Here is a 23,307-nt window from a genome sequence, read left to right as displayed (position 1 = left end):
GTTGCACAAATGAGGTCCCTTTCATACGGCGAACAACTCGGAATGCCGCAGTGGTCACCGAGCTCGCCAGATGGCGCGAAAAAACATCATTGTCATCATTTTCGTGCAATTGCACTGCGCCTTCCGCTCGTTACGACTTCAATCCCTCGCGAGTTTGATAATTTTGCATAATTTCCACTGGTCAGTTATAATTTCTTCGTCTCGCGTACTGCCGCTGCAATAACTGGCACATCGAAATCTTCCTGATCGGTCGCGCTTGCAACGCGGAGCCGTGTGATTGACAGGTTGCAGGTTGCAGGAGAAATCGCTCGTGAAGCGATCGGCTCTGCAACTCCTGTAACTCGGGTTGCGCAACCAGAGCCTCACCGTTCACACGGTGCAACTTGGTGGCGCAACCTGGTTGCGCGCAACTAAAGTTGCATCGTGTGAATCGACCCTCACTTTTTCTTCTATCACTCTGTGAGCTGGTTTTCCAACCGCCTTTCGTCGGACTGACAGCAATTGCGCTCAAAAAGTCATCGCGCGTTACTCAAGTGCCTCAAGCGCGTACTCAAGTGTCAAGTCAAGTGTCAAGTCAAGTTACTCAAGCGCGTACTCAAGTGCCCCGAGAAGCATGATGTTCGGCCATTTTTCACGATAGGATAGATCTTGAATATCGCTGTCAATTATCATTAGTTTGAGTAAATTCGGCACGCTCTTCACATTGGTGGGGTAAAAGAAGGACCTTTACTTGGCAAATTTCCGAGTTCAGTTCGCAAAAATTTACATAATTAAACTTAGGGTACACGACATGCACATCAGGAGGTGGCAAAAGCTAGTATGAACAAATGCTGTTGACCGCATGATCCTATGTGGCGTAGTTTTTTTATTAGAATTCATTGACACGTTTTCTGGGACACCCTGTATAAAAATCTGCAGGTGGTCCAGTTCTGCTTCATTTCAAAGCGAATGAGTATCGTACCGCCAAGCTATAATGTCACCGTTGTAGTGGATTAGGCAAGTAAACATTAAAGGACAAACACAACAGAAGCCTCACAACGCCGAACTGCCATCTTTCAATTCAACAATAATGTTAAATGTGTAAACCCGGTAGCCAAGGCAAATAGCGGCGCATGCCCAGAACTCCCCAGATGTCTTGCTGTGATATTCAGCACGCAGTGGGTACGGTTTGGGGGAAAATATGAGAGGGGGGGGCATTCCCCCAGTTGGAGAAATGCTCGAGGTTTTCGGCGTACAATTTACTTCGGTGGTTTTTGAAATTCAGTGATTTATTTTAGTTTATTAGTTAAGATAATAAGCTTTGTACTTAATTACAAACTAAAAATTAAACTAATCGCATTAAATTACTTAATTTAACCCTACACAAGGCAGCAAAGCAAACATGTCGCACGAAATTTTTTAGGTGTCAGCCCCACATCGGAAGTCGATCGGAGTAGGGTAAGGTGGTCTATGTTGAAGACAGTTGAACTGTTTAGAAGTCAGAATAATCGCCTAAATTCCATAATTCGTTAACTGAATCCCCAAACCTTTGAAAAATGATCCACAAATTACTGTGGTGCTAAACCAGATATTTATTTCGTACCAGCCAAAAATGACAGGCTACATATTTTCATCAACTTATCCCACCCTATGGGTATGTTGAGGACATCAAAAAATTAATGCCGGGTTTAAAGTTTGTCTTTTGTTTGGGCCAGCCGAAACGGTCAGCCACGAGTAGTGCACATGGAAACACAGGGCAATGACACACCATCATAACGGTGAGGTCATATTTTATTAGCCGGGGAGCAGAAATGAGCAAATTGGAAGTCAATGCTCGCGAAAGTTACAGATGGGACAAAAAAAGGGCCCCTCTTACCTCGACCACATCTGCAAAACAGCGTCTCACGTCCTTCTAAAAAGTCACGTGCAGAACGTGAACACGTTACTTCAAAGCCCAGACAACGACTGTGCTCACCCTGGTGTCACAGATGAGAAAAAAATATTGCTAAGAGAATGCCACGCCAAAAACCCAAACTGTCCTCAACTTGCCCCCGTCTTCAAGTAGCACCACTTTATTCTACACAAATTCCACGAAAAAAAAAAAAAGAACGTGTCGCTTATATCAGTTCCAGCCTTCTTCCAACACAAAGCTCAGAGCACATCAGATATACGAGAATTTGCGGAACAGCGTTAATACCAAGCGACCCTTCCTTTTATTTCTGCACGCGTGTAAAAGACCAGCCATAAATTACAAGCTTGATCGATTAAATAAATGCAATTAAGGGTAACCACGCAGCGTCTTCCGCTGCTTGCAAAAGACTGCAAGAGTGTTCCTTGGGGCTAATGATGATTGCTCCAAGCTGTTTACGTGAAAGCGATTCCAATATCCTCCACGATGAGCATCATCCTTTCGGAATCATTACGACAACCAGAAGGTGACCCACGGGTTAAAGGCGCAATGAATGGGTCCCACCCCGCTGCAAATTATTTCTAGGACGGAGCGAACTCTCCACTAAATAAGTACATCGATATATTATTCATAAAATGACATATAACAAAGCCTTGTACGTAAGTATGACAGTCTGCGTATTCGTATAATTTGTTGGAGAGGATATACTGACAGGTTTATAAAGAACATACAGGGTGTTTTTTCATGTATTTTACAATTTTTTGCAAGAAAGGTATCGTTTTTTGCAGGTGAGTTACGCCCGACGACCAGGCGGACATCCTCTCGATGAGAGTATGTAACTATAAGTTGACTAACTACCTAAATTAAGGAATTTTTAAATTCGTGGATTTTGAGCGAAATCGAGATAGCAGAATGGGGAGACAATGGCCGTTGAAAACCATTCCGTTTTTACAAAATCGTGAAACAAGGGTGTGCCGTGAAATACCCACCCACGAATTTCGTTCCTCAACTGAGCCGAAACCAAAAGTGCGCGCCTCAGTAGCGTACGTATGGCCTTCGCCGATGGAGGTGGTGGTGGTGAAAGGGCGCGCCGTTGTCCGCCTCACAGAGGTAGGCAACGTCACGACAGACGCCCTGGGGGAATATGCGTCCTGGGCTGACTTCTAAGGGAACTGTGCAGACATATGTCTGAAAGCATCTGAGGTAAACCCAGGGAAAAACCCCAGACAGCACAGCCGGCACCGGTATTCGAAGTGGGAGGTACGCCGATGGAGGCGTATCCGCGCATTTAGTTCATCTGGCGAGCAGGTCAGCATCTACTCCAATCATATCCATCGCTCCAGAGCACGTGGCCCTCTGACGTGGAATGATCGCTGCCCTCCCGATCTTCGGCTCACTTGCATGGCAAAATTCAGCTATTGATATTTCAACCCACGTGCGCGTTTCAAGATTTTTTATGGAATGGAATGGCTTTCTGCTGTCTCGCTTTTGCCCCAAAATGGCAACGTTACCCCCTGATTAAAGAGTTAATTAATGCATTTTGGGTAATTATTCACCTTGTAGTTACATTACTCTCTTGGAGAGGGTGTCCACCATGCCGTATAAGTTACTCAACTGCAAAGATGGCATCTACGTATGCTGCTCTTCGCGCTTTTATTTAAGAATTCTGAAAAGAATAAAAAGTGTACATAAATAATAAAAACCTTGTACAGCCCTTGTATAGTTCTCAACTCTGAACTGTGAATTAAATTGATGCCGGTGACAGGTTCATAAAAACGTTGCTTTTACTTTATGGAATACAAAAATGTGACCCTGGAGGAGGAAATGGGCTGGAGATCGGATAAGTTTCCACATGTTTTAGATCCTTGATGATTTGTTTCCATGACGATGAAGATTGGTTTCGCGTATAAAGGTATCATCAAGCTAATGGATGGAGGAACCGGAAAGGGAGAGGCTAGATGAGAAGACGGTAGAAAGGGAAGTGAGCGAAAGCAAATGACTTGTAATGCCCATACTCTCAACGTCCAAGTTCGGGATCCGCTACAATAGATACGGCTGCGGCTAGAACAACCTAGATAAAGAAAGCTTATTATTCTCTCGTCTTCCGCTCTGTGGATATGAAGAGAGTGCATGTCGTCTGCTTCAGCCAATTGCCGCAAATGAATTCGAACGCAGGCTTCCTGTGGCTATACCAGTTACAATACGCATGCGCCTCGCTGCGGCTCGTCTTCATGGCCCTATGCTTGCCGAAGCACGATCGTGACTAACGGGCGTGACAACGTCACGACGTCTAACCCATCAGGCCCTGTTTGTAGGTGCCATTGCCAATATTGTCTCCAACGCCACTTCACCTCGGCATTCCTGGTATACAAATCCAATCCCAAGTCATCTGTCTTTGTGTTTGTTTGTTTGTTTGCTTTATTTTTTTTATTTTTTTTTCGGTGGGCTCCGTGTGTGGAGTGTCGTCTCTGCTAGCTCACAAGTTGTGCATGGGCTGCTTCCTATTCCGTAAGGGAGGAATATTGCAGAGATGTGCTGTAACAATTTTTTTACTACTGCATGCGTCAAATTGTGGTTTAACTACTAGTTTGACTACGTCACAGCCGCACTAGTTCAAACTACTTTGCAACTACTCAGATGTAGTTGGTTAACTACATTTGTAACTACTCTGATATTTGGTGCGCGTCGTCGTATCTATGACCGCTTAGGTTTAGAGATAGCGCGTGGGTCTGTAGGGAGCGAGAACACAGCGAGATCCCACACTCGGAACAATAATAGCACAGCAAGCGCCCTTCCATATAGTACTGATGTAGTGATATGTCATGCAATGATACCATCATGGTCTCGAATCTGACCATGGAAGGAGCGTAAGCATTTTGAATGTGCTCTGTGTGTCGATCGTTATATACCCTGACTAGCACAGAAGAGGTACTTTCTGCTCATGCAACATATAATTTATGTACGCAAGCTCGACAACCAATGTTTCCATTCCGCGTCTAACCAGTCTAACTCGGCCTGCCTGGCCAATCCTCCGACAGCTGACGGTTCTGTTGCAACACGTTGTATTCTGTCGTGACTTCCCGTCGAAACCCCTTCTCGGGCTCAAAGAAAAATATCCATCCATCATGTATCCATCCAAAGAAAAATATCCATCCATCATCTCAAATATCCTGTTGGACACAAGATTCAAGATGTCCACAAGGCAATCAAACAAGGGATCAACCAAACATGAATTATTGTCTATTCCATGTAACGTTGTAGTTCCTCAACTGCTGTCATTTAATTACGTTATACAATATAAGGGCACTTTACACATATTCTTATGTACATGTAGCGTAACATAAGTATTATGTGTAATGTTTGTCTATAAATAAATGCATTTTTGCGTTGCAGTTCCTTGGATCTTCGTTTGTTGGGAAGAGCGATCCTGCAAAGGGGCACCGGTTACATACCAGTGTGTCATCGAACAGGGACCAGTTCAACCGGTCCCATCTCAGCAATCACGTTTGCAACCATTCCCAGTTTCAGCTGGTACAACATCAGACTAGAACCGGTTAGAAACCAGTTGGGTGAACTAGTACCAGTTGATTGCACTGGTCCCTGATCGATAACACAGTTCACCGAGTCCCAGTTGGACCAGTTGCAAATGGTCCCAGTTGAGAAACCAGTTGGGCCAACTGGTTTCTCGCCGGTCCCAGTCTCAACGAGAACCGGTTGAAGTTGTTCCACTTGAACTGGTCCCTGTTCAATAACACAGTTCAACTGGTACCAGTTCAAAACAAAATTTCGCGTACAGCATGGGACAAAAGCTCTCGGAACGTGCGAGAGATGTATTTTCTCCACGGCGCAACACCCTAGCGGCGGGCGGAATTAGGCTCGCTCACTCGTTCAGAGGAGTGAAGGAGTGCGCCGGTAGGGACACCAATCCAATCCACTTCTAGACCACATTCAAGCGATACCGAAACTACCACGCTATGTCGCAACCAGCGCACTCGCACACAATTCAGAACGAGTGAACAGGCCCGCTTCTCCCCGCCGCTGGTGTATCACGCCGAGGAGAAAATACACCGCTCGCTGGTTCCGTGAACTTTTGTCCCAAGCTGTACAGTATAAGCCTTCTATTGCGACATGTGAGAACCGTGGACGGAACTTAAAGAGGACATAGTGCGACACTGTTCGTAACCCATTAGTTCTACTGCATCTAGGCGGCTCATTTGTTGAGACGTTCGAATTCGCCACGTTGGTTTCTGTGTGTTAAGAGAATTCCACGCTGTGAAATTTTTCCGCTTCCTAATGATTCGATTTCTGTTAATCCCGACGTTAGATTGATAATACCTCAAATCTGGATTCTCAAATTTGGCAAGGGCAATATATTGTATATGTGCACATTTTACATCCGGAACGGAATAGGCACATGCACCGGTTGGCTGACACTAACACAGCTCGCACGACACGCGTATCAGACACGCGTAGGATTTGAAACAATTGAAAGGTAAACTCAGTACCTGAAAAAAGGAGGAGAAAAGTCACGTTATATTCCTGTGTGGTGAGAATGCAGCAGAAAAGAACGCGAAGAGATATGTTGAGGTATGAGCACCATCTGAACCGCGTCTCACCTTGCTCGTGTATGTTTCCTTTTGCTTTTTCGTTACCAGAATCATGCATATATGCCAGGTCAGAAGTCTTCGGCCCGTTTATTACTCGGAGGGTTATAAACAAGTATGATTTTCGTTGAACCTCAATAATAAAGGGCTTCCATCGAAACTGAGTAAACCAGGTATGCGGGAATGCTCAGTGAATTAAATAACTGCTGACAACGTCGGTACGGCTTCCAGCGCTAACACAATACTGACGGTGCCTCCTACTTCACTCAATAATAGCGTTTAGATGGCGCTGCTACGAATTTTATCAAGAAGCGCGGTACATCAACGGAACAATAGTTGTTCAACACTTTACTGCAATCTTTCCACTACTACCGTCATGGTAGTTTGCACGTTGGTCATGATTTTCTTTTCCTTGTGGCCATATTTGTGTTCAGCTTAGCAGTATACAGTTAACGTAGAAGCGAACTTCAAACCCAGATGTATTCTGATGGTGCTGTACGTAAAGAAATCGTTTACCACATTTCCAAGAGGCTTAACAGGCATTAACTTTGAAGTGTCGCATATTAAACAAGCTAGTAGACCAGCAGGTAGAACTACCTACCGTTTTGTGGAGCATGTTTAACATACACAACAACATAGTGAAACATTTAGCGTATCACCCAGAGTACTCACAGGTTGCACAATGACCTCAAGACAGGTTTGGAGCTGAGGAAGAGGCAACCTGCGTTTCCAATAGTGATATCTTCGTAACGAGCTGCGCAAGGGATACAGCACCGCAGACGGCTCTGCGCTACAGGTGCGGATGGATGAATGAATTTGAAGGGAAAATAATATGGAGATTGTGACTCCACAAGTGGTACCAGCTAGTCGCCAGTACACTTGTACCGGCAGAATGCAGTTAATATATGGCGGTTACCATAGTTAATACAGGGTGTTCAAAATTAAGCTTTCACGATTTAACAAAGAAAACAAAAAAAAAACACGAGTGGTAGAAGGAAGCCGCTTGTGCAGGCGGGTTTTGCGGCCAGGCGGACACAAGGTGAAATGATGGTTGCCGCCCTTAAACTCGTAATTAACTAAAATCTGTTAATTAACTTTTTAATTATTGCAGTTAGTGGGCAAGTTTATATTGGAAATTTGGAGGCGGTCGCGTTCTAAGACAATTCCACACCAAAGCATCCCACGGAAAAACCGGGGGAGGTTCTGCTCACCAAAAAACGGCGTGCAAGGCGCAGGCAGCGGTTTATGCCTGGGTGTGTATGCACGGCAACGACATGATAGCTTTATGAAACATCGAAGAGCTTCGTGTAGCGATAGCCCGAGGCAGGGGATGCTGACGAAATCGTGTTATACAGGTGTGATGGAGTGTCCTGCCTTTGTTCTCTGTATTTGGCGTCGTCGCATTTCACTGCAGTAGTGCAGTGCAGTAGAAAGAGGAGAGATGGAAAGCGATCGGCACATAATTTATTCTGAAACCAACAAATTTTGAAATTGATAATTAATTAAAAATCGGTGTTTCATGTCTCTCTTTATTTTCTTCTTGCTTGTACCTCTTGTTTGCGTCACGTTTCCACCAAATTTCGTTGTAGGATGGCGGTGGTGCCGAGAGGGCGTTGTAGGAGAGGCGGAGAAGGACGCCGCTCTGCTCAATTGTGTAGCGGAAACTCTATTTGCTCACCCATCTTCAAATGCGGGGAGACTTCCACCCGATAGTGAAAAAATTGCGAATACGGTACAATGCGAATACGGTACCGTCGGTACATGTAGCAGGGTTACGTACAACATCTACAAAATAAAAGTTATCACAGGAAATCATGGCTCACAGCGGCCACGCCTAGTGCGGGCGGACACTACGGTAACCTGCGCAGACGACGGCATGACTTATGTTCACCAGGGATCACTTGTCTCCTGACTGTAGCGGCGCGATTACGTGCATACACAGCGGAGTTTTTTGTTAGTTTGTTTTCTGCAGAAAAACACTTGCTGGCCAAAATCCTTATGAGAGTCTATGAATACAGTGCGTCAACAATCGTGCAAAATATAAGATGAGTGCTCATGCGAACAATAACAATATGTACAGCATAATTTCTCTAGATGTGCTACGTACACTGCTGCATAAAGAGAGGACAACAGGGCCTTAGCAGGACCTACATATACTTACGCACACTTATGGACATACAACAATAACAAGACCCCGGGAAACAGTAGTCTAATAGTCGGTAGGATTTCTAACTATTAGGTTGAATTCAAACCACAGACAGTTGAAGTCACAGCTCGTTTGGGACAACGAAAATTGTCGGTTTGGAGTGATGTATCTACGGAATAAAGGTCACTATCCCACTTGCGAATCGTTATGATCATGCATTCTTCGGGTTCCACAAAAGCAACAAGTCTGTGCGAGGCGTGCATCAAAGGGCACAGCCATTTCAGTTCAAGTAATTCCACATAACTGATGTGTAGCGCATAACGCAGTTGAGACACAAAAGTGGATTCGAGATACTATAAAATTAACTGTAACAGCACGTCGAGGTCAAATTTTCGAACGAACGGCAACGCGTTATTGAAAACACTAAAGTGACTTGGAGACTTACAGTACATCAAGTTTGACTTAAAACGTAAGTATCATGTAATGCAACCATGCTTCACAAATAGAAAAATCACCTCCTCTCCCACTTCAAAACATGAAAAAATACGAGAGTCATTGTAATGAACGCGCTAATCCGGACATAGCAGCTGCTCCGTATAGTCCACGCTTTGATGTTCATATCACGACCTACTATAGATTATAACGACCATGTCATAATCGGCAAGCCCTATGAGGAGCCCCTCCGCGCGATCCGCTAGGAGCGCTACACATCGGCCCGCCTCTACATCATGATTGGACAATGGAAATTTGAATTTTGAACGCGCAGAAGCGAACGTACGACTACCGTACAGACCGTAGCAGACGACAGCATCAGATCCTATGGAAACGCGTATAATGATGATGATAATGTACTTTAAGAAGCCTATCTCTCGTGGGACATCCACCGCTTGTACTAAGGTAAGCTGAAGTACAAAGTATTGTAGAAACTCAGGAAGCAATAATCGGGCCGATGAGTAGCGCCACCGCTAGCCTCCTAATGCGGCACTGGGAGGGGGCGCCTATGACATGGTCGCTATAATCTAGTAGCTCGTGGTTCATATACCAGCCCTGGGTATACACGCCTACTCATTACGCTATGACATCCCTTTCATGTGGAGTGCTTCTTCATTCTCTACAGAAAAGCATCCGTACAAAAGACTCAAGCGGCAACGAGACGTAGTAAAGAGGTAAGGGCACTTGAAGCACTGTGCGCAAGGAGCCCCTTTCCTCCTCCCGTCTCTAGCTTGCATGAAGCACTTTCTTAATTCACTGCAAGCATTCGCCTTTCCGGAAGAATAGAGCATTAAGGGACATCGCAAAAGGCGGCACAAGGAGGCACTAGGCTTAGCCGCCTTTGCAAGTTAAGCCACTTAATGCGGAACGCAGACGTGTCCCGGCATTTCTTGACAGTGTAGGGCGCGTTCAGCCTTAATTATGAAAATTTATTTTACTCAGAGCGAATACCGCAGGCCGAAATACATGGTTGGCAATTAAATAGACGTTGTAATATGCGCTGAAACTGAACTGGTCTACGAAGAAGGTTAAGGGACTTCAAGTTACTGCCTGCGCCGGACTTGCTAAGGAACGCAGCGTTTACTACGCTACACTTAGGATCTTGACGAATAGATAAAAATGATATAGCTAGCGACTTACTGAGCAGATATTCGTGAAGCCCTTAGATCGTTGCGGATGTAAGGTAAGCTGTATGACACGTGACGTCCAAAGTCGTGCCATCGTCAAAACTTCCGGTCCGACCACATGTGACCAACGTGGTTTCACAGCGGAGTTAAATATGTTTTTGCGTTGGTGGGAAATGTAGAGGATTCCAGTTAGCTTAAGAAAGAAATTTGAACAATGTTTGTATCTAGATGTCGTGACTGTGTCTACTACCTTCCTCTTCAATTGGTTTTCGCTTTTGAAGTATCACTCGTCAACACGTGAAAGATGAGGAATTCCCGAAGCTTCGATCTGTCGAAAACAAATGGCAGAACCTGTTCATGTGAGTGTGCATTAACATTTTTTTGCGCGGGGCAGCGTACCAATGCGCTCTTTCGCTCACCTGTCCGGATGCCTATTACGTGTTCATACGCCTCGTTAAGACGCGGAAGTGACGGAAGATAAGCTTCGGTATGTCTTATCATTGGGCTCGTTAAGAGCGCGCTCCGTCCACTCTGTTCCTCTCGCTCCGAAACATCTGCTAAGCGGGTTTCTATAAGCAAGAGAGCGTTGCGTGTACAAAGCGCCTCAAGGCATCTGGGTGTCACAGAACGTTATTTTCCGCTAGAGCCGTCTTCCGAACCGAGAGAAGGAGGGGGAATACGGAAGCGTCTCTCGCAGCTGTTCCTTATCTTCCGTCAGCCCCGTGTGTGAACCAGGCGGATGAACACGTTATTAGGGAGTTTTAGTACATCGTACGCAATCGTAAGGCGATAGCGTACGTAACAGATAACGTTGGTGGTTCTGCGCACTGCGCGAAGCTCTCTTTCTGTTATGGGCGTGCGCAGAAGCATCAACGCTATCCCTTACGTATGCAAAGGCGATATCGTACGAATTACTAAAACTCTCTATTGACAGCCGGATGGCTAAGCGAGACAGCGCATTGGTACGCTCCCTCGCGAAAGAAATATGTCAACCAATTAAGTACTTGAAAAAGTCACTAGCTGTTGACGTGGTTTTTCCTTTCTTTCTTTCTCGTTTCTTTCCTTTATTCTTTTGGAACATATTTCGCACAAGGATCGGCAAAAGACAGGTTCCGAAAGCGTCAGAAGTAAAGCTTAAAAGCTATTATTTTTTCCATGAGCGCATGCATATGAGCCGCTCGCTGCCCAGCTCTTTGCCGAAGCTTTGAGGGTGCTTGCAAAAAAGAAACTTATTCGATAGCATCAGCCGTATCCGAATTATTCAGCCGAGGGACCTTCGTGAAACACGCGGTACATGTGTATGTAGTAGTGTATAAGATATTTAGTAGAACAACACTCCTATGCGCTTTGATACGGTACCGACGCCCTGTAGTATGCACTTTTGCTTCCGTCGGCCTATATTAAGGTCGAAGTCCTTCCAAAAAAAAAAGCAGTATACATCTGGAACTTGCGCATCCCGGTGCAAAATATGTAGATTGACATCACTTTCCTTGTTTTCACGGACGCAAACGCGCAGTTCCTTTCACATATTCATGAACACACGTCCATGGAAAGCCTATATTCGTCGAGAGCGGCGTCATCCCCCGATAATACTTAAAGGTACTTGTAGGCCTCCGTTTCAAGACTCATGTACCGACTTACTGTGAAATGTCGTAGGGAAATTGTAGATATCTTTATAGAGGTGTATTTCTTTAGCATTCATTATTAGCATTAGTATTTATTTAACATTTAGTGTATTATCTAGCAAATTTACGACATTTATATGTAACGAAAAGCCGTACTCTAAGCTCATCTGGTCACAGCTACGCCTTTCCTAGCATACGTGTGCAACAAGTGAAAGAAGAAAACAACTAATACCACCACCTCTGCCTCTTTTTGACATGTGTGTACGTGATACCGCTTTCCTGCACAGCGCGGGTCACAAAAAAGATTGCGCCACATCGACGGGTCGTATAGTTGATTGCAAATGAATGACTCCAGAAACGTGGAATCGGTCATACTCATATTAATACGTGCACAAGTCTGAGCTCCGTGATACGCCGTTCCAAAGACTGCAGTTAAGAACGGAGTTCTTTACGGCTATAAACATGTCTTTAAAGTCAGGCGCAGTCATTAAACAAAAAATATGTTTATGAGACCGTTTGCTGGTCTGTGATAAATTGATATCCCTAAAGCACGTCGCGCATATTTGTTATTCCCCTCTTGTCTAGGGCTCCGTCCTCGTGTCATTTCCAGGAGTTCCCTTCTTCAATTCATTTTTCTGCTCGCTGGGCACGCACTAAACCGTAATTTAATCCGTTTGCAGTGGAAAACTGGCCACTGCAAAAACTAAAATGTTCGTCCTCTGGAGATATCGAATTTACGTGACTTTTTTTCAGGTGTATGCAGGCGCTCTGCTGATCCTCACCTTCATCACTCTCGCGTTGTCTTCATTACCACAAGTAATGCTTTGAAATCGAGGTACTACGACGCACACCATTAATACGCATCAAGTGGATTACGCCACCAATACAGATAATATAATAGGGTGATACTCAACTCAAAGACGTAGCTAATCAGGAAAGAGAAACAGCCAATTATTGCAACTTATCCTGAGATGATTTCTCCTATCGTGTTGTCTTTCGGCCACTTACATTTCAATACAAAATCTCCTTCACTGTACTCCTTTTCGGTGTTAGAAGATTGCTGTCAAATGCGATTAGCTTGAAAGAATAGACAAGGCGAGCAATTTGGTGACCTTGGTGCATAACAAGTGATTGGGTGATTGAGTAAGGCACACAAATAGGGAGAATATACTTTGTTTCCGGCTCAGCTATTGAACTCAAACATAACAGACGCTGTCGTTATGCGATAAGTTAGCGTGTCACATACGTCATGTGACTGCACGAGAAAGCCGTTTTGTTTTGGTGGTACGTCATTTTAAATAAAGGGAACATCGACGAACACGAGATCTGTGCACTCTATATTCTGTTATTGCTTTTATGAAGGACAGCTTTTGTACAGCAGCGATTATGGGATCAACCACTTCCAATCTATCTGATTGCTGTGGTAGGTGAACCGTGTTTTAAAAGAAACCGATCCAGTCTTTAGATGTACGAACGCCACCAAACTTTACGTCCAGGAAACATTTCAGCGTAAGAAGGCACCAAGCACGCGAGACATCTGCAAATGTTCGAAAAGAGAGCGAGACAAAAAACAAACAAACACGTAATGCCTGGCCAATAATCCTTCGTAGCCGTCCTCAAGGTCTTGTTTTCAGAACATCCTTCTACCACAGGCTTAGAGAATAGGGCTCTAAAGAGGCTTAAGAAATGTGCTTAACAAACAACATTTCAACAGTGGGATAATCGTGCCGCATGAAAAATTTGACGGGTTTGTCTTCGGTATAGTTCAGAACATTCAATTTCACCCGCTTGGCTATTGGCGAATTCCGCTAGTTGTTTTCGCACCCCGCAGTGCAGTGTGCCGGTGAGGGTTGAGTGTAGAAACGAAAAGCCAAGGGAAGCGGAATAAGAAGGGAACGAGAGGGGAACGCAGGGGAACGCAAGGGAACGGGACGCACGTTGGATTGACGCGACCAGTGTAACATGTACTTTCCTGCACATGTAACTTTTCTGCACTACAACTACGAGCGGAATTCGCCACAAGATAAATAACAGATAACGCGTACAGGTGACACTGGGCAGCGCAGGAAGGCCATTATGTATGACACATCCAAGAGTATTAGCTTGATTCACACTGCTGCGTTTAGGGTTTCGCTTGCGTGATACGTCCGCTGACAGCGAATCATTGCAACGGAACATCCTTCAGGATGGAACGAAGCAGGGATGGGTATAAATACACTTTTCGGGTATTTAACTATAAATACAAATACTACATGTTTTCTTTGTATTTAATACTGCCTATAAATACTTTATGATGAAAGTATTTAAATACAAAGTATAAATACATTAAGACAGTATTTAAATACTGCAACTACTTCCGTAAATACTTTGAGCCGTCCAGGCACATTAATCTTTTAAATTAGTGTATAAAATGGAGCCACTTGTGGATGCATGTCTGCTGCACACAATGCCCACATATTTCTTTATTTTTCCGTGATGCAGTCTGATAATTTCAGCATCTTGCGTGGACCGACATTCCATGAACGGAAACGTCTCCTTGAGTCTCAGAAGCAGCGAGGGGGTATTAGACAGGACAGACACGGGACAAGAACCGACGACGACTCAAAACCAGCTAATGAACTCGTTATCGCTTCTTCGACTTTATCTATGTTGAATAATAAAGTGGTTCATTTGTTAGTCAGTTTGTCAGTGTTGTCAGTGTCGGTCTCCTGTCTGTCCTGTTGCTCCTTGGAGTCAGGGAGATGGTTCCGTTCAATCGTATACATCAGCTTGCTTGCCTCCTCTACTTATGTTCATCGACTTTCCATCTTCAGCGACGACAGTGAAAAACTCGCCGTCAAAAACTGTCTGGTGCAGTGCAGCCATTGTCCTGAGTTCCCAGTGAATGACTGAGTAGAACTGCCGCTAACGTTGCATTTTAAGGGTTCCGTTTAGACACCAGGCTTTGTCAAGTGACGCAAGAGAGTCACGAATTATACTTTTCCCAAATTGGTGTTCTCATTTCTCTCCCCGCTTTCAAGACTGAAGCAACAGGGGTGGCGATGCCCTCACTCGCACATTCTGATGTTTTCTAGAAGCACGGAAATCCCCGAACACGCGTGATGAGTGGCCTGTAGCCTCTAACCAAGATACCCTTCATCGCTGGAAGCTAACAATGTGGAACTCGAGAGAAGCCCACAAATACTGGGAGGATGAGATATGTGTATTTAAGTGTATTTTGGATATAAATATCCCTAAAACGATATTTAAATACAAATACATTTTTCTTGCCTGTATTTAAATACCATTTTAAATACAATGTATTTAAATACTGCGCATCCCTGGAACAAAGGTACACGTAAGACGCCGTACGCAGCCGTAGACTCTGTAATGTGATTCAGCCCTTTAGAATTCCTGCAATACTAGCACAAGTTTTTGTGCATTATTATACATTATTATACAATATACGTATATATTCCGAGGGTGGATGTTTTCGTACGCAATACAAATTCTGAAAATTTCTATAAAATTCAATCAGTTAAGAGCTTACGAAACTATAAATGCCCTGGAGGGCCACACACGGAAAGCAGTGAATGGCAGTCTAGTAACGACCACCCTAAATAAGTTGATCCGATTTCTGTCCACTCGTCTCTGTCATCCGCTCGACATCCAGTAAGGAACAGTAGTTTAATAATAATGTACTCAAACACATTTGAGGCCCCCAGGGAGAGAAGGTATCATCAGTCCGCATTCACGAAACATTCTTCGGGTTCTAGTCACGCGCCGTGACGACCCGTAGTTTCTTTGGGAGCCCTAGGGCACTCCAATCTAAAAGTCTGTAGTGAATCGGTCATATTTCTAATATGATCTATTTCTAAATTTATCTTGTCTCATTTGCCAACAAATTCATTTCTCCAAATACACTCCTAGAAAAAAAGGCAAGTAAAAAGGTAGTAACGACTGCGGTTACTACCCCCGAAGTGCGTTACTAGTTGGTCACTAGCTCAGTACTACCTACTACCTACGGCTACTAAGATCTTAGTGGCTGGTGTGACAAGTAAGTGCTTAGTTTTTAGTTAGTAAGCGCACCGATCTTACTTTTACGAGTGTAGAATGAAGCATGCAATATCGATTTTCTTTTTCGCCAGTACATTTTGATGTATGCATTACACATATGTTATACACGTGACGTTCCATGCATCGATAGGGAGTTTTACCGCGTCTATTTGCTCCAACCGAAACGACCGACTCGAATGCCGCGCATGCGCTGTACGAATCGGTGAGCGAGCCGTAGGAAGCGCGATTTCGTACGAGCGACACACTCGCTCTGAGTCGTTTCGTTAAATTCGCGTGCACGACCGATTCGCGACTGTTTGGAGTGGCGCAGTTACAGTGAGACTGCCAGCTGTCTATTCCTATACCGACGGTATATATCATCTGTGGTGAGTTGTTGGATGTAACGACGTATCCAATATAACATTTCACACGCACCAGCGTCCAGTTGTTGGGCTGGAACATGTGCTCCGTGTGAGAATGTTCCTATATGCAAAGCGCATTAAAGCTATGCAAAGTGCTCATCCCTGTGTCGTTTCCTGTTTGGTCTAACTTATCGAGAGAGACCCCTACATGGGTGATTAACCCTTTTGAAAGCGAAACTGCCTCCTATACATCCTGATTCATCAATGTGAGATCGAGTCTCCCACATGTGCTGGCGTCTGTTTGACAGCACGGTGACAATACACAGTGACCGACGTAGTTCGTCTCAGGTTGTACAGCCTTCCGCAAAGGGAAAGTCGAAAAGTACACTGCGATATGTCGCGATACACTGCGATATGAAAACATGGGAATCACACACTACGATCAAATCGCTGCTCAAATCCATGTCGATCACACGATTCTTCCGGATTAGTGCAACTCTGTGTAGTTCGCCTTCCCTAGGCTTTTCGAATCGGCACACCCTTATGAAAATGGCCTATACACACTTGTCGTCGATTCCGCAATTCTCGCCCGCTAGCTTCCAAGAAAGGTTGTATATTCAACGGTGGTTGTCGTTTACTCGTTTACTTTAAGCAGGACGAGCGAGCGAAAAATAAAACGCAGTAACGGTAAATGTGCACGCTTACTGATGTTCACTGTCAAACTCGCATTCCTGCACGGACCTGAAACAAATGGGAATGCATTACTCCTCGTCTACCGTCGCCCCGTCCTTATTCCGTCGTCACTACTTTGCAATTAGCGCCAGTGCCGATACCGCTTTAAGTGACGGTACCACTGCGTTGCTGCAAATCCTGCCCCATACGAGTGACGCCTACCGATTGCGACGGTGAACGAACTACTGCCCCCCAAGCGACTTCGTATAGCGTGAACTGAGTGATTCCTGTGTTTGTTTGTTTGTTTGTTTGTTTGTAAGGAAAAACTGAGTGATTCGTGTTCGAGTTGGACGGAAGGAAGTACTTTCAGGAAGTACTGAATGCTGGCAATGTTTATGTTTGATACAAATGGCCGCTAGTATGTCCACAGTTCCGAAACAAATGCAGGAAGGAGACCTTCTGGTTTCGTGCTCGAAAGTCCCGCCCCAAACACGGCTTAGTACACATACTACAAGAGTGAAAACAATATAATCGCGCGTAATGGATACGATTAAAAATCATGTAAAAGAGTGCGATAGAGGCACCTAGCTCGATTTCCGGAATACTCCAACCACAGAAAGCGAACTTACATGTTCTTGGCACCGAAGACGTATCCATCATCATCGTTCCCCAGGAGCCAGTATTATTCCGACAAAACGACAACCACTGAGACGGAAAACCGAGACAGGCGAAAAGAGGCACCAAATCCTTCGTGTCTTCACCGCCGATCGACCACAACAAACTCACAGACACGATCTTTCACTCCAGCACACGCCAAGTCAATGCAGAGCAACCAGCCATTACACACACCGACTGAACAGCGGCGGATTTTCGAGGAGGGAACGTACCGCGATGAGATGAAATAAAAAAGGCGAAACGAGAACTTTCTCGAGCACGTGGAAGTCTGCGATGCTCAAGTCATCGAGTCAGCTTGCATGCATAACGCAAAGCCGTGGCCTTTACCTGTCGGGTGGATTTCTTATGGGATAGCACGAAAGCATAAACATCGCGGGAAGAAACGCGTCGACGCGTGGAAAGATTTATGAGACGCTCGAGTTTAAGGTAAGGAAGAAGAGTTGAGTACGGTCCACCGGAAAGGGCGTCGGAGCGACGACAGTTTGGCCGATTGATAAGAACTTGAGAGTGGTTTTTCTGTGCAAGAACGAAAGTGAGAAGTTTCTTGCCGGTTCAAGCGTGGGCAGGTGTTCTTTCAGCTAGCATAAGCTACGTGCTAGGATATGGAGGATGCGGGGAATGCGCTTTCTCAGCGTCAAAACTTGTGTCTCGTTCGCTAACTTATGTTTTATGACGTGAGCCGTGAAGGGTGGTCGTGCACCCTCAATCTTTGTTCCTCCAACTACGCTCGGCGAGATTATATTACAACCCTCTTACCTGACTGGGCTACACCTTGCACACAGTTTGAAATTGAAAACCTTAGGGAGTGTGCGGCGAACCATAGATGACGAAAAAATCGGGTAGGAAGTAGATGAATCTAGGTACACGAAATGTTGTTGAAAGTATTGATTTAAGGCACATTTTCCTCGCTTAATGAGATTAGAATTCTCGTTTGAGGTACCTTTATTATGTGAGAAATAAAAAGTGAATGAAGCAAGAAATGCGATCTTTTGTCATAATCTGAGCGCTGCGGTAAAGCGCTGTAGAAAACTTCGGAGGCGGAAAACGAAAATTAGGCTCCAGAAATCACAGAAATCTGGCAACGAAGACATATTCCACACAATGTGAGCACTTTCTTCGGGGTACTTTTTTTTTTAAATTCCGTCTGAGCGCCGCGAGGCAAGCAGCAATACATTTTTCGGAAGTTAGCATGCCCTCAGGACCCCGATATTATTTATGGTCATAAACTACTCTATGGAGGTTCGCTTCACGCAAAAAACATGAAGCTGACCTATACTCCCTGTTTAACTATGCGACGAGTATATACCCTTTCGTAAAAAAAAATGGCACTTTTCAGATAGTTTGTTTTATTGTGTGTTAGCGCCGTAAAGCAACTGTGGCTATGAGCGGCGTACAGGTGTGGACAGATGGGGAGAGGACAGGAGGAAGGAGTGGGGGACAGAGGGTTAGTATGCGTCCTGGACTGACTTTCGGTGGAAGTGTGCCCACATTCAACTGGAAGGTCTTCGTAAAACCCAGGGAAAACATTAGGCGATGGTAGGATTCGAACCCACCACCTCCCAGCCTTCAGCACGACCTCGGTTACCCCCCGAGCGGGACGCCTTAACACATTCGGCCATGCCGCTCGTTTCTCGGGGTACCATCGTTTCTTCTCTCTTTTTTTTTCTTTCTTCTTAGTGTATGGGGTGTACAAGTACTCATAAATGTACTTAAAAGTAGTATGAGTACTTAGTACTGCATGTATGCCCCATGACTGATTGCCCCGGTGACTTTTTAAATAAAAATATGCAGCCCGTAAGAAAAATCATTTTCGTAGATTTGCACTTAAGGATTGAGATAAGTAAACGTGGGATGACTCTTATGGGCAGCGCACCAAAGCACTAAAATAAATAATTTAGTACGCTCCCCATATGAATTATCTCACATTTTCCTGCATGACTCGCGCAGCCGTTCGTCACGTCATGATGATCATCCTGACGGTCAACCAACGCAACTATGACGGAACAACGTTGTCTGAATTGTGCAACTAAGAAATAATTACTTAAAAACATTGAATTTCCCAAATAAATGCGTTCTGAGTACATGACAAGAGAAACACAGCGCTACCTTCGATTATGACGCAGGCGTGTGGGGCATGCGTTCGGGGAAAAGCTTATACGTGATGCATGAATCCCGTCATTAGGGGAACTAATTAAGCACCCAATTATCGCTTCTTTTACGCGCTGCCTATATCGAGCCATAATTTTTATACCAAGTGATATTGCTAGCATTGTATTTTCTTATCCAACGAAGCTCGTAGAGTGTATTAATTTTAAACAATTTTCTTTTCCTTTCAACTTTCCATCAGTGCTACATCAACCTGAAGAAGCACCCCGTTTGCCGTATAGTACTTATACACAATTAAAGGATAGTGCGAACGAGGGCTGAGGGTGGTGAGGAGGGAAGAAGAGAAGCAGATAAATGTACTCAACTTCAAAATTAATCCCCTTCATGAGCCTCCCGCCATAACAATTGCCCAGTATGTACGTTACATGGAAAAATAATCGAGCACGACGTTACAGGGTTTCGCGAAGTGCCATTTTTCCAGCAGTAACTACAGCCAAGTGGCGGCTGAACGTTCTGCAATCTTCGTAGAAAGACAGAAAGTGTGAAACCCGACATCACGTTAGCTGTGTAGTAAAGGACAGCTACTGGTGTGTTTTAATAATTAAGACATTGAGGAAATGGACTGCCTTTGAAATACGGAAGGACAGGAGCGTGCAACTCTTCGAGCGTACGGCTAATGTAGTTATTTCACGTGCCTGGGAAGAATTATGTGTTCGACGTCAAGCCGACGATGCATCCTTTACTTTCACCTTCCTCTTTCGAAGAAAGTCTCTGACCCACGACGGTTGAAGCAACACCAGTACAAAAACCATCGAAATTGCAAGTTTCCTAAGGCACGTTCCCAAGGAGTAAAAAATTCGTGACGTATGTCGGTGCTCCGCCGTATATAAATGTTCTCGCCCGTGTTTATAACCGACTCCTTCAACAATTTTAACACAACGCTGCAGAGCATCGCGCGGACATTTTTCAGAAGGCCTTCCATGGTTGAAATCCCGCATATTCCTCCTTTACGTATTTATATTTATTTATTTACTTGTGTAAGTTCCTCAAACTCCCTTGCATTTTCCCATCATTATCCCCCTCAAACTCCCATGCGTTACATTGCATAACATCAAATTACGTACACACAACGATAATAATGCCAACGAAGGCTAGATTGCTCATGGTAACCCGGTCATGTTAAAAAACAACAAACAACTTTATTACAAGATGATGAATGGGGAGTTTCATCGCCAGGGGCGATACTCTGCCCCATTGCTGCTGGTGATGCGGGGAATGAAATATTGAGCCCTTTCACAAAGAATATCGAAGTCCTATGGTATCCAGAAAGGTGAAGAGAGCTTTGAGGGCAGAGCGTTGGTGGGCTGGATGTGGCCAGGGGCCAAGCAATTTTGTGAGATGGGGAGGGGGGAGAGTCTTGCTCGTTAAGGGATCCGGAGAGTACGGTTCAGGAAGGTTGTAGTGTGCGTAATAGACAACAATGCGCTCTAGATCTTCTACAGTACCGCAGTGATTGCAGTGGGGAGAGTCAACTTGCCTCAAGCGGTAAAGCAAATGCGCTGTAAAAGCCACATAGAGGCGCATTTGATGAACTAATGCGGCATCTTGACGAGAGGTATGTCGAGGCATGCGGAAAGCGAGCGCTGGATCAACTCTGCTCAGCATGGCTGGGGGGAGAATGTCAGCGGTCCATTGGCGGATAGCCAGAGGAGTCACGAGGCGTTGAAGTACGGACCGACGATCTCCTCTCAGCAGCGCAATACGCGTCCGTCTCCGACACGAGAGAGATGCTTCTGCGGCGCTGCCGACCTGTTCATTCCCTTCGACACCGTTAAAAGAAGTTTTAACCTTCGGGTTAAAAAAGAAATGATAATGACTATGATAAATGTATCCCCTTCATCTGGAAACATGACGAAAGCGCAAGGGTATATTAAACGAAATACTAATAAACAATGAAACATATGTTTATCTGGTCGTTTGATGCTGTTGTCTGCTCAAATGTCTGCGCAGCCTGCACATACATGTGTTCGCAATCCAGGGGTGGAATGAAATCGATAAGAATATCGATATTCACATCGATATAAATATCAATATTGCACCGATACAGATATCGATACGCGTTGATAGAAATACAAGTAATTCGGCGGCTTCTTATGCGCGCGAACACGGGGGTGAAGAAGCGAACTCGTCAACGACTTTATTAACCAAAATTAACATATTTTTTCTTCTCTCCCTCTTGATTTGATATCTCTTTGGTGGTGAGGAAGGGGTGGGATGGGGAGACGGTTAAACTACAGGATGCCGATATTTTTTGTACAGATGTCATGCACGTTAGGGGCACATCAATGTTGATGTTGCAGAATTTGTGAACCACATCTAGTTCGAGGGCAGCAAACGCCAAACTCTGGTACACTAGAAGCATGCTCTTCTGTCGCTTGTGTATTACTCTCAGTGACTTTTGGACGACTGTGTCTAATGTGTCAAGGGAAATGGTTAATGCCGCTCATGAGAGACAAAGCCGACAAACCAATTGTTTATTCGTAATGACATCCCTGAGCAATCCAGCGCTTTGGCATTCCTTCAAGTCAGGTCGTTATACGGTTGTGTTTTCAAGGACGAGTTAGTACAGCTGAACATTATTTGATATGAAAATGTAAAGGTAAGGTGAAGTGACATTTGTTGAGAAGCTAAGGTTTTGCAGTAAGATAAACCAAACAAACATATCTGATAGTGCTATTTGACAATGCTACACTCTTCAAGAATGAACTTCACCACATAGTACGCTCCTAGCCAGCCGTTATTCCCGAGTGACACCATTCTTCACCCTGATTTGCTGAAAAAAGCCCAAAGAGGTCCCAAAGAGCCCCAATAGCCCTCTCCGTATTATTTTTAGTCCGTCCAACTCCTCCAGCCCAAAGAGCCCAAAGAGGTCGTGTGCAACTGCAACGCTGTCGCCAACACTGTATTCTCTCAAGTTTCGTTTTGCGGTGCTCGGCTCGGCGGCATATAGTTTTGTATTCTTGGTGCACAATCTTCACTTAGTCGGCCTTCGAGTTTCCACAGATGGGTTTGGGTACACTCACTTATCTCTGCTAAGGACCTACAAGTACGTCAACTTTCGTGCTTCTTATGCAAGCATTTTCGAGCACACAGACAATAAGTGTAGTCAGAGAAAATTTGCTTTTCAGGCCAGAAACCACTTTGTGTTGTCTCGGGGGAGATCGCTCTACGTAACACCGTGACGCTGTTCTGAATGGAGCAGAAGTGTGGACGATGATATCGTTGAAAGGTACAGCTGCTTTCGACAGAAAGGAACCAGAAAAGTTGACTGTTTCAGAGTACCCGTGTTTCAATGTGCCCCCCCCTTTTGCGCTACTTCCCCCTCTCCCTCTTTGTTTCTTGACTTCAGTGATCTCTATGGAATCGGCGACCCGTCACACGCTGCAGGTCCCGAAAACACCCTACTGCATACTGCAACAATATGGGAACTGGAAATCACAACGAGGAATAAATATCATGTACCGAACCGCTAAGCTAGAGCGATTGTTCTGATAGTGACAGCGCTATATAGCGTG

General features: G+C 44.8%; 1 protein-coding gene across 2 annotated transcripts in view; it reads right to left on the bottom strand.

Moving 5' to 3' along the window:
- The window catches only part of LOC135385380 (thrombospondin type-1 domain-containing protein 7B-like), a 552,806-nt gene extending 534,883 nt beyond the window's left edge, over window positions 1–17,923 (bottom strand). For both annotated transcript variants that reach the window (XM_064614667.1, XM_064614668.1), the window contains exon 1: window positions 17,581–17,923. In XM_064614667.1, coding sequence (XP_064470737.1) covers window positions 17,581–17,614 — 34 coding nt within the window. In that variant the 5' untranslated portion in view covers window positions 17,615–17,923. The remainder of the gene's footprint in view (window positions 1–17,580) is intronic.
- Window positions 17,924–23,307: the final 5,384 nt, after the last annotated feature.

This window comes from Ornithodoros turicata, chromosome 2, assembly GCF_037126465.1.
Source record: "Ornithodoros turicata isolate Travis chromosome 2, ASM3712646v1, whole genome shotgun sequence".
Classification (NCBI taxonomy): domain Eukaryota; kingdom Metazoa; phylum Arthropoda; class Arachnida; order Ixodida; family Argasidae; genus Ornithodoros; species Ornithodoros turicata.
Note: the sequence above shows the minus strand (reverse complement) of the source record. Positions and strands in the feature narration are given on the sequence as shown.